The sequence below is a fragment of the Lithobates pipiens genome, unplaced genomic scaffold (genome assembly GCF_037356315.1).
Source record: "Lithobates pipiens isolate NorthernLeopardFrog02 unplaced genomic scaffold, aLitPip1_a1.2 Scaffold_18, whole genome shotgun sequence".
Classification (NCBI taxonomy): domain Eukaryota; kingdom Metazoa; phylum Chordata; class Amphibia; order Anura; family Ranidae; genus Lithobates; species Lithobates pipiens.
Window position 1 is genome coordinate 379,770,740 of NW_027507758.1, and position 12,379 is coordinate 379,783,118.

General features: G+C 40.8%; 1 protein-coding gene across 1 annotated transcript in view; it reads left to right on the forward strand.

Annotated features, from left to right (window-relative positions):
• The window catches only part of ARHGEF10 (Rho guanine nucleotide exchange factor 10), a 269,684-nt gene that overhangs the window by 55,530 nt on the left and 201,775 nt on the right, over positions 1-12,379 (forward strand). Inside the window, exon 2 of the mRNA XM_077487769.1 lies at positions 8,301-8,394. Coding sequence (XP_077343895.1) covers positions 8,340-8,394 — 55 coding nt within the window. The 5' untranslated portion in view covers positions 8,301-8,339. The remainder of the gene's footprint in view (positions 1-8,300; positions 8,395-12,379) is intronic.

Sequence of the window (12,379 nt, forward strand, 5' to 3'; positions counted from 1 at the left end):
CCATACTATCTGTATAGCTGAACTCGAATCGCACAGAGATCGGATGTGATTTGCACTGCAGTGCGGTGCGAATCACATCCGTTCTCATAAACCGCTGCAATGTGAACCCAGCCTTAGTGACACTGGCGACGGGGGGTGATCACGGGGTTAAACCTTTATTGGGGGGGTTAGGGGGGTACCTTAGAACTAAAGGGGGCTAACCCTAACTGCCCTAACAGTTATTAGTCACAAATGACACCTGCCGGGTGATCAGGGGGTTAAACCTTTATTAGGTAATAAATGGCGGGTGCCCTGAAACTATAAAAAAATAACTAACCAACCAGCGTCACCTGTAACAGTTATATGGTGATCACTGGTGAAAGGGTTAACTAGGGGGCAATCAGGGGGCTTTATGCGGTAGTATATGGGGGTCCCTAGCGCTATAAAAAGCTGCGGCGAACCTAAATACCTACCTGCCTAACTAGCGTCACCTGTGACACTAATACGGCGATCAGAAAAATGATCGCTTATTAGGCTGGGTTCACACTGGAGCGATGCGGAAACGCCGCGAATCCGCGGCGGGTTCCCGCATCGCATGCCTCCCGGCGGCAGTTCACACTGCCCTATGCGAACTGCTGGGAGTGTCAGTGAAATGTTACTGACACCCCCAGATCAGTTCGCATATCGCAGTGCGATCTGCAAACTCGGATCGCATGGTGTGAACACCCATGCGATCCGATTCTGCTGCGGGCCAAAAAAAGGGTCCCGTGCGAATTTGCGGCGGGTGCGGCGGGTGTGGCGGGTGCGGCGGGTGCGGCGAATGGCTGAACTCGAATCGCACAGAGATCGGATGTGATTTGCACTGCAGTGCGGTGCGAATCACATTCGTTCTCATAAACCGCTGCAATGTGAACCCAGCCTTAGTGACACTGGCGACGGGGGGTGATCACGGGGTTAAACCTTTATTGGGGGGGTTAGGGGGGTACATTAGAACTAAAGGGGGCTAACCCTAACTGCCCTAACAGTTATTACAGTCACAAATGACACCAATGCAAAAAAAAAAAAAAAAAAAAAAAAAATGACATTGGTGTCACTGTGACTGGGGGGCAGGGGTAATTGGGGGGGTGATCGGGGGGTAAAGGGGGGGTGTGAGTGTGCCTGGCATGTTCTACTGTGTGTGGGATGTGTTGGTGCAACTCACTGATCCGCTCTCCTCCGTGTCGGAACGAAAAATACCGACACGGAGGAGAGAATACATCACTTCCTCTCCTGTGTTTACATTACAGGAGAGGAAGTGATGTCACCGGGGATTTCCATTCGTCGGGAGCGATCGCGAGGGGGTGGCCATGAATGAATGGCCGTCCCCTCGTCCGGGATCGCTCCCGAACGAAAACCGACCGCCGCAGGCACCGGGCGGGGGCCCGATCGGGCCCCCGACCCGCGGGAGGCAAAGCACGTACATGTACGTGCTTATGCCTGCCCGTGCCATTCTGCCGACGTACATCGGCGTGAGGCGGTCGGCAAGTGGTTAAGACACTTCTCAAAAGTGGGTGGAACTCTGCTTTAAAAAGAAGACAAGCGTGTGGCTCTACCATTTTGATGTTTTTACAATATACAGTATATATACTCACGTGGATTATTTTTACCAAAGAAATGTAGCAGAACACATTTTGGCCTACATTTATGAAGAATGATTATTTGCAAAATTTGAAAACGGAAGCTAAGAAAATTGTGTGTGTGTGTTTTTAAAAAAAAAAAGATTTTGCTGTTTTTATCTGTCTCAAAAAATTCATTTGGGTACAGTGTTGCATGGCTGAATAATTGTCATTCTAAGTGTGACTACACTAAAATCGGAAAATTTGGCCTGGGCAGGAAGGGGGTATAAGTATTCAGTATTGAGGTAGTTATATATAATATATTCTGATTAAAGCTGCTTTCTAAACAGACAAAACAAAAAATACAAAAACCCACTTTATACATTCTTAAATGCTATTGGTGTGAACAGGGACTGAAAAAAATTCTAGTTATGTAGGTTCAATAGTAACTCCAAAATGACCGCATCAACTAGGACTTCCTTCCCTTCTCTCCCTGATGGTGTATATCTCATCATCAATTTTTATCATAGAGGGATCTGTCCTTACACTTCCTTCCTTTAGCACTGTAGACAGCGTATGAACTTTTATGAAGTTGCTGCAGTGTCAATGCTGTACAGAGTAGGGATTGTGTATCTATGGAGTTAGAGACAGGAAGCCTGGGACGGGCTTGGCTGAATCTGGATTTTAGCCAATGCCTGACATATCATAGACTTAGAATAAGGAGGAGCAAGAGAAGACTAGCTACATGTCTGCAGCCAAGCAGTCACATCAATCAACACGGTCCTCTATGTATTACTGACTCACTAAATTTCCAGACTTAGGCTTGCCAAGAAACTGATGCTGCAGTGCAAATGTACAGTCATTCAGGGGTAAATGATCTCCAAACCATTATGTTGGCACGGGGATCCAGGCTTATGCCTTGGCTGGACAGAAGTTTTCTAAGGATTTGTGGAACAGTGAAGCCTATACCTTTGTCCATCCTGCTGCCTCCTGTTGATGTGATTATTTAGCCGGACAGCTACTGTATATCTCTGCATTCCTCTTCTTCAGTGTATACCAGAGTGCACTGTGTAATAATCTGGTGCTAGTTGTAAGTAGCATGGGCAGCCATGTGATGGTTAGGGAGAAGCATGGATGGAGGCCTGAAGAGAGAATACTTGCTGTGTTTAAAACGTTGCTTTTGAATTTACATGTAACCCACTAATTCAGAGTTTTATAGCTAGGTTGAAAGACATTGGGATCTATTTATAAAACATTCACAGGATGAAAGTCATAAACATTCTCCCAGTAATCACAAACTCTGACTGTATTATGCTGCATACCTTGATTTCCTATGATCATCAGCTCCATCTAGTGGCCATAACGCAGTATTCTCCCGATTTTGAGGTATTTCCGGAAAGATACCGCATTATTAGCGTACTATGTAGATTACAGATACAATTTGTGACAACTGGGGAAATTGCTTGTGATATTCATGCAGTATTTTTTTTTTTTTATAGACCCCTTTGCATTAGGCCAAAAGAATTTAAAAGTCACCATTCTCTAAACCCTACACCCGTGGTTGAAAACCAAAAAAAATTTAAATTGTGGTTCAGTTTGCTCTAAGAATTAGAAAATGACTGATGCCAAAAGTCATGCTTTCTCTCCTGGTGAATATTCTACAATGATATTTTTGTATAACTAGGTATTTATACTTTTTACACTTAGACACACAATTATTATAAAAAAATCTACTTAGTTTGTTAGAACCAGCTTGTATAGACATTCTTTTGACACCTTTTTATAATAAAGAACCCTTTATCCACTTGAGGTCCAGAACGGGAATTGTGTTATGACAGGCTGTTGGTGGAAAATCTGACCGTTTGTATGCTCCATTGTACAATTGTTGTTGGATTTTCCATGGACAAATGTTGGATGGCAGTCTTTAAAATTTTCCGCAGACAAATGTCTGTTGTTGGATTTTCCGAGCGTGTGTACACAAGTCCGTCGGACAAAAGTACAAAGTACACACAGGCATGCTCAGAAGCAAGGACGAACAAGAAGCGGTCGGTCTTGTAAACTAGTGTTTGTAGTGGAGAATTAATATTCGTGCTGTGGCAAATTATGAAATCTCGAAATGTAGCGCACAATTCTCTTCTTCTTTATTTAATGGAATATTAATGAAGCTGCTTTGCTGGTGATACTGATGGAGTTATGGCAAACATATTTTAAAAGGCTTTTATTTTCTAGTGATATCAAGAATAATATTATTATGCTTTTTTTGGGCAAGGTACCACAACACCATTATCCCGTAGTTTTTAAGCTCAAAAATACAACTATGTTGGTGTACCTTGTCAGTTTTACATTGTATTTTTTTTAAATGTAACTGCCTACTCCCAAACTGTCATTTGAAGTAAAACACATAGCCAAGTATTATCCTACACAATTTTTTTATTGTGCATTAAAAAAAGAAAACAAAATTAGACATGCTATCTGCCAATAGAAATTAACCAAAAAGTGCATTCTGTTTATCCAAAAATATAGAAAATATACCAAATCAAATAATTATTCAACCAAAAAATAAAATAAAATCCTCATGCATGTGTCCTGCTTCTTAATATAGGGGGTCAACAATGCCAAGAATTTGTGAAAGCAGGGGTCCGTCATCTGGGGATAATTCCGAAAATCATCCGGATTATTCTCCTGGAGCTCCCGCAGCAAAGACATATGACATAATTGGTCACGATTAATAAAGCAACCATTTTTTGGTCCAAGAAATCGTCCTCCTCCTGTTCCTGGACTGAATTTGGGTCAAAGCAATAACTTCAAGGCCAATAATAAATAACATATAATCTTCACCGATTCCGCAACATGTCTGGTTGACGAACGGCCATTCAGAAACAAAGTGAAAAGCACAAAATTAAAAGTGTAAACTGAAAAGCTCTAAATGAAAAGCGCGAAATTAAAAGTGCAACCCAACACTCGCCAAACTTCTACTAACACCAAATTAGCAGAAAAGACCAATGGGTGGCGATAAAGAGCTGAAAAAGGAAAAAAGTAACAGCGCTCTCTGCATGGACAACTCAATCCATACACCAGGTCTACTCACAGGTGTCAAGGCTCGATGTACCCCAACATACTCCAATGCAACAGTAGTAAGAAGAGCTGGCAAAACTGTAATCCTTGAAGTGTTGTTTATTGGTACATCAGAGTGACAATAAAACAATAAAGTTATTGTTTTATTGTCACTCTGATGTACCAATAAACAACAAGGATTACAGTTTTGCCAGCTCTTACTAAAGAGCTGAAAAACCACATAGGACGTCACTACATTTGTGTTTGTTGGCCATAAATTCCTTGCCATTTGTATGCAAGACAAAATTCAGGCACACACCTTCAGACAAAAGTCCAAGGTTTTGTCTGCAGAAAATCCGATTGTTTGTACAAGGCTTAACTGACACTTTGTGGGAACTGAAACTGTCACTGACACTAATATAGTGATGAGTGCTAATACTTTACACTGGTGTTATCCCTGATTTGCAGGGATAAGAAACACAGAGCGTGTTCCCTCTGTACAGAGCACTATGTTGATTGTCAACACAAGGCTCTGGGCTGTGATTGGAAAAGGCCGATCAGCAGTATATGCTGGTGGACTGGGGGGCCAGCGTCCTGAACACGGAAGAAAGCATCGACATACAGGTACATTATGGTGCCTGTACAAGCTGCCTTGCTACACTATACAGTTGTGCTCATGAGTTTACATACCCTGGCATAATTTATGATTTCTTTGTCATTTTTCAGAGAATATGAATGATAACACAAATGCACTTCTTTCACTCCATGCTTAGTGTTTGGCTGCAGCCATTTATTATCAATCAATTGTGTACTCTTTTTAACCACTTCAATACAGGGCACTTTTACACCTTCCTGCCCAGAACACTTTTCAGCTTTCAGTGCTCTCACAATTTGAATGACAAACTAAATTTTTATCATTTTGTTCCCACAAATAGAGCTTTCTTTTGGTGGTATTTTATCACCTCTGGGATTTTTATTTTCTGCTAAACAAAAAAAAAGACATCAAATTTTGAAAAAAAAAGTTTACATGCCCTGGTGATTTTGGCCTGATAACATGCACAAGTTGACACAAAGGGGTTTGAATGGCTATTAAAGGTAACCATCCTCGCCTGGGATCTGTTTGCTTGTAATTAGTGTGTGTGTATAAAAGGTCAATAAGGTGGCACTGCATGGTTGAGTCGCCAAAAGAAAGCCATTACTATGCAAATGCCACAAAGTATCCTGCTTACAATATGCCAAACGGCACAGAGGCAAGCCTCAAACCTTCTGGCACAAAGTCATTTGGAGTGATGACACCAAAATTCTACTTTTTGGCCACAACCATAAACACTACAGTCAACAAGGTCTATGATGAAAGATTCACCATTCCTACTGCCAAATTCAGAGGTGAATTGCTGATGTTTTGGGGACGTGTGAGCTACAAAGGCACAGGAAATTTGGTCAAAATTGATGGCAAGATGAATGTAGTATGTTATCAAAAAAATACTGCAGGAACATTAGCATTCATCAGCCAGGAAACTGTGCAATGATATGTACTTGGACATTCCAACATGACAATAATCTAAAACACAAGGCCAAGTCATCCTGTGATTGGCTACAGCAGAATAAAGTGAAGGTTCTGGAGTGGCCATCTCAGTCTCCTGACCTCAATATCATTGAGCTACTCTGGGGAGATCCCCAACGTGCTGTTCATGCAAGACAGCCCAAGAATTTACAGGAACTGGAGGCTTGTTGCCAAGAGGAATGGGCAGCTTTACCATCTGAGAATATAAAGAGCATCATCCACAAATACCACAAAAGACTTCAAGCTGTCATTGACGTTAAAGGGGGCAATAAATGGTATTAAGAACTGGGGTATGTAAACTTTTGATCAGGGTAATTTGGGTAGTTTCTGTTGCCATTATGATTTAAAAAGAGTAAACACAGTTGATTGATAATAAATGGCTTCATCCAAGCACTAAACATGAATGAAAGAAAAGTTTTTGTGTAATCATTCATATTCCCAGAAAAATGGCCAAGAAATCATAAAGTCTGCCAGGGTATGTAAACTTTTGAGCACAACTGTATGGAGTGTGGCGGGTCTGCAAGTGGTTATATATTTATATTTGGAAAAAGGATATATGTATGCAAACATATCTAATCTTTCCCCCAAATATTTATGCATTGAAGTTACTGCAGCTCTTGTGATTAACCACTTGCTGATCGCGCTATAGCTGAATGACGGCTACAGTGCAGCCGGCTAGTTCTGGGATGCTGTCATATAATGGCGTCCCATGATTGCACCTGCTTTTGAACAGAGGTGGCACACTCTCTAATACCAGATTGAGGTAAAAAGCCAATCATCAGCTCTTTACCATGTGATCAGCTTTGGCCAATCACAGCTGATCACGGATGTAAGCAGAAGGTTATTGGCACTCCTTTCCTCATGCTGGTCGCATGAGGAAAGGAGAAGAGACGGCTTCTGTAAAAGGGACATGTACACCGATAATCTGTGCCCACCAGTGCTGCCAATCTTTGCCCACCAGTGCTGCCAATCAGTGCCTCCTCATCAGTGTCACCTATCAGTGCTGCCAACCAGTGTCTCCTCATCAGTGCCCATCAGTGCAGCCTCCTCAGCACACATCAGTGAGGCTGGATTCACATTGCAGCACAGAGCGGCTTACAGCAGGGGGTCAGGGACATCCCCATTCACCATTGCATGTCCGATTTCAGCACAAATTTTTGTCTGAATTCGGACCTGAAACAGACCAAAAGACGCATCAGGACCCCTGTGCAATTCGCACCGGAGCCGCTCCGGAGATGTGTGAACCGGCTCAATAGAGAGAGATGGTCACAATCTCCTGACGTGCAAATTGGATGCGGAGAAAGCCACATCCAATTTGCATCAATGTGAACCCAGGATGATGGAGAAAAATTACATGTTTGCAAAATTTTATAACAAACTATGAAAGTTTTTTTTTCCCCAAAACTTTTCGTTTTTTATTTAGAAAAAAATAAACCCAGTAGTAATTAAATACCACCAAACGAAAGCTCTATTTGTGTAAAAAAAAATTATAAAAATTGTGTTTGGGTACAGTGTTAAAATGACCGTGCAATTGTCATTCAAAATACAACATCGCTGAAAGCTGAAAAATGGCCTGTGCTGGAAGGGGGTAAAAGTGCCCAGTGGGTAAATGGTTAAAGTGTATGTGCATCCTATCAATGAGCTTTTCTTATTTATTCCCTTTTAGTCTGTTTAATATATTGTCAGAAGCATTTTGTTATATCTGTTAAGTACAAAAAACCCTGTTAGTTTAGTCAGACATTTTGGACTGTCCTGTGTCTTCTGAAGACTTCTTGTTTATGTTGTTGATATTTGACAATTGAAGGGGCTGAGTAGTTTAGCAAATGACAGTGGGCAGGGCTGAGACCACTCAGTCCACAAGAAAGTTGTGCATTGTCAGCCCACAACAGGATTCAGGAGTGCATTCATGGCAGATCATAGGTTATTATATGTCTATCAACAGGTTTTCTATTGTTGCCGCTGTTATGTATTATATGTACTGTATTATGTTATATGGCAATTTTTGATACACAAGTGCCATTTTTTTTTGATTTTTTTAAATACCTTAAATGCATACTCTGAAATAAATAACATGATTTGACATAACCACTACATTTATTTAATGACAGGATGGCATTTCATGCTGAAATACTGAAACGCCCAGGAGGATGGGAAGTCTGGAAAATTCAGATTTTGAGGAGTTCCCTCCCCCACCACCCGAAGGTATAAAATAAGCTCCTAAATATTTATTCATTATTTAAATACACGAGCACTTCTATTCTTAGAAGAATATTTATTTAAAGCTCAAATATTTATTTGAAATATCTTTAAAAAGAATTAATACATTTGTGCATTGCTAATCTGGACTAAGTATCTTTATCTTCTTCTGCCAGAAAACATGAATTGCTTATTTTATTTCTGTTTCTCAGATTTTATTTGGGTATTTACTGTCAGGCTTTGTCGGTGAGGCAAAATAGCACCAAGCAAAGTTTAGTAACTCGCAGGAAGCAGTTCTAAATGTATTCGGTGGCTTCCTGAACTTTGCTTGTGATTGCTGTTGGTGGGGCTTTCTTGAATATTCTCATCAGTGGTTTTTGCAAGTAGTGTAACAAATGTAATTGTTCCTTTGTGATATGTAGTTTTAGTTTATCTGAGGTTTATTTTACAGTATGTACCAATTTATTACAATTACTGTCTACTAATTTACAACTGGGAAATAACCTGTTCAACCTCCTAAAAAAAAATATATATATATTTTTTTTTAAATGGAACTCTAGGCAAACCGTTTATAGGTATATGGAAGTATCTGCTAAACAATTTGTAAATCTTCCCAGCCAGACTTGTAATTTACCATACTGTAATTCCAGAAATATTCTCTAAATAACTACTCCAAGGGTCAGTTTTAGTTCATCCTGGGCAATCTCCCTAATCATTGGGCAAAGATGATAATGCTAATGTGTTTTTCAGTGAATTCGTTTCATGGGGGGTTGCAAAGCTGATCCAGATGATTATACTTGCAAATCTCCTGGCATATAAAATGTATTTCAACTGGCTATTTAGCTGTTTGCCTGAAATTCCACTTTCAGTTTAAACCCCAGACAAGTATCAAAAAGCAGATGGTAGTTAAGCCAAACTCTTAGCCCCCATGCACATGGTCGGAGATTCCGACAACCAAATCCGACTGAGTAATTCAGACGGATTAATTCCGGAAGAGGTCCGGAAGTGATGTTGCATACACAAGGTCGGACAAAGTTGTTGGACAATCCGGTTGTACATAACGTGATGACGTTATTTCGTTACGACAGGACTACGTTCAGGCTAGTAGCCAATAGCTTTGGTCTAGGAATTTGATCTGAGCATGCGTGGCACTTTATCCGTCGGAGTAGGCTACACATGAGCGAAGTATGTCCGATCGGAGCATTTTGTCCGAAAATTTTACCGGCAGGTTGGAAAAGTTGGTCCGTCGGATATTCAGTCCGATGGAGACCACACACAGCCGGAGTATCCGACAAAACGGTCCGATAGGACACATTCCGTCGGAATCTCCGACCGTGTGTACAAGGGCTTAGGTTTGGATATAATGGGTTAGTCAGGTTTTCATGGCTGTATGTGTTCATATTGGTAAGATTTGCTCTCACTCCCTGTTCCATAGAAAGTGTCACCAGGGCAGGAAGTGATGAGATACCTCTCTAATGTGGAGAGACCGCAAAAAAAAAAGTGAATTTATTTAGTAGAGTACCTGATCTGAACTCACCAAAAACTGTCTGGTTTGTTTTGATTTCAAGTTGGTCAGAAAGCATTTTCTTTGTTGCTGAACCATGTTCACTTTGTGCACTGCTGAAATTGGAAGAGTGCTCAATGCCCCATTTAAAATAGGAACAGCCCCTGTGACAGTACTGTCTCCTAATAACCGTGTATATATAATATGTGTGTATATCTACAGTATCTCACAAAAGTGAGTACACCCCTCATATTAGTGTAAATATTTTATTATATCTTTTCATGTGACGACACTGAAGAAATGAAACTTTGCTACAATGTTAATTAGTGAGTGTACAGCTTGTATAACAGTGTAAATTAGCTGTCTCCTAAAAATACCTTAACACACAGCCATTCATGTCACTGGCAACAAAATGGAGTATACCCCTAAGTGAAAATGTCCAAATTGGGCCCAATTAGACATTTTCCACCCCAGTTTCATGTGACTTGTTAGTATTACAAGGTCTCAGGTGTGACTGGGGAGCAGGTGTGTTAAATTTGGGTTTATCGCACTTACACTGTCATACTGGTCACTGGAAGTTCAACATGGCACCCTGTGGCAAAGAACTCTCTGAGTATCTGAAAAAAATAAGTGTTGCTCTCTGTAAAGATGGCCTAGGCCAGGGGTAGACAACTCTGTTAAAGAAGGCAACATGTTAAAGAAGGTGCTCTGGTCAGATGAGACCAAAATTTAACTTTTTGGCCTAAAAGCAAAATGATGTGTGTGATGGAAAACTAAGATTGCACATCACCCTGAACCCACCATCCCCACTGTGAAACTGTGAAACTGTGAAGCATCATGTTGTGGGGATGCTCTTCTTCTTTATGCCTTTGTCTTGCAAGTTTTTTTTTGTTCTAAGGCCGCGTACACACGCGCGGACTGTTCGCCCAACTTTGTCCGTCAAACAGTTTCGGCAAACAGTCCGCTCAAAATTAGCATGGACGGACATGGCCACACACGACGAACGAACAGTTTGCTGAAACCGTGCGCGATGACGTGAACGGCACGTACGACGGGACGAAAAATACGACGTCCTATACACTGCATTATAACTTTCGGCGTGAAAATCCTTTCTGAGCATGCGCGCAACTTTGTTTGACGAACAAGCCTACACACGAGCGGACTGTTCGCTGAAACAAGGTTTCAGCGGACAGTTTTACGGAATTTCCGAAAAACCTTGTCCGTCAAACTGTCCGCTGAAACTGTCCGCTGAAAGCCCACACACGAGCGGACTGTCCGCCCAAACACTGTTCGGCGGACAAAGTTGGGCGAACAGTCCGCCCGTGTGTACGCGGCCTTAGTCTACAACCACTTTAATAGTAGAACTAATGTTGGTTTAGGGGTTGCAGCTACCTGCAGGGATGTATGGAGACTTCCCATAAATTGTTTGGAAATAAATTAACAATATGGCCTTGATTGTGTCACTCTTTTAACTACTTCAGCCCCTGAAGATTTGGCTTCTCAATGACCACTTTTTACAACTTGGCACTGCGCTGCTTTAACTGGTAATTGCGTTGTCATGCAGTGTTGTACCCAAACGAAATTTGTTCCCCACAAATGGAGCTTTCTTTTGATGGTATTTGATTGCCTCTGCGATTTAATTTTTTTGCGATATAAACGGAAAAAGACCGAAAATTTTGAAAAAAATAATATTTTCTACTTTTTGTTATAAAAAAATCCAATACTCTCAATTTTAGTCATACGTTTAGGCCAAAATATATTCAGCCACATGTCTTTGGTAAAAAAAATGTCAATAAGCGTATATTTATTGGTTTGCGCAAAAGTTATAGCATTTATAAACTAGGGTAAATTTTCTGGAATTTAAGCAGCTTTTAGTTTATGACTGCTTATCTAATTTCTTGAGGTGCTAAAATGGCAGGGCAGTACAACCCCCCCCCCCCCCATTACCCCATTTTGGAAAGTAGACACCACAAGGAAATTGCTATGAGGCATGTTGAGCCCATTGAATATTTAGTATTTTTGTCACAAGTGGTTGTGTAATTTTTATTTAATTGTTATTATTTTTCAAAGTTGTCATTAAATGATATATTGCTCACAAATGCCATGGTTATATATGAAATTACACTCCAAAATACATTCTGCTGCTTCTTCTGAGTATGGGGATACCACATGTGTGAGACTTGTTGGCAGTCTAACTGCGTACAGGATCCCAAAAACCAAGCACCGCTTTCAGGCTTTCTAAGGGCGTAAATTTTTGATTTCACTCCTTACTACCTATTACAGTTTCGGAGGCCATGATATGCCCAGATAGCACAAAACCCCCCAAATGACTACATTTTGGAAAGTAGACACCTCAAGCTATTTGCTGAGAGGCATGTTGAGTATATTGCAGATCTCGCTTTTTGTCACAAAGTTTTGAAAATTGAAAAAAAAAATACATTACAAAATAAATCTTGACATTTCAAGAGGAAGTAAAGGCAAAAAAAA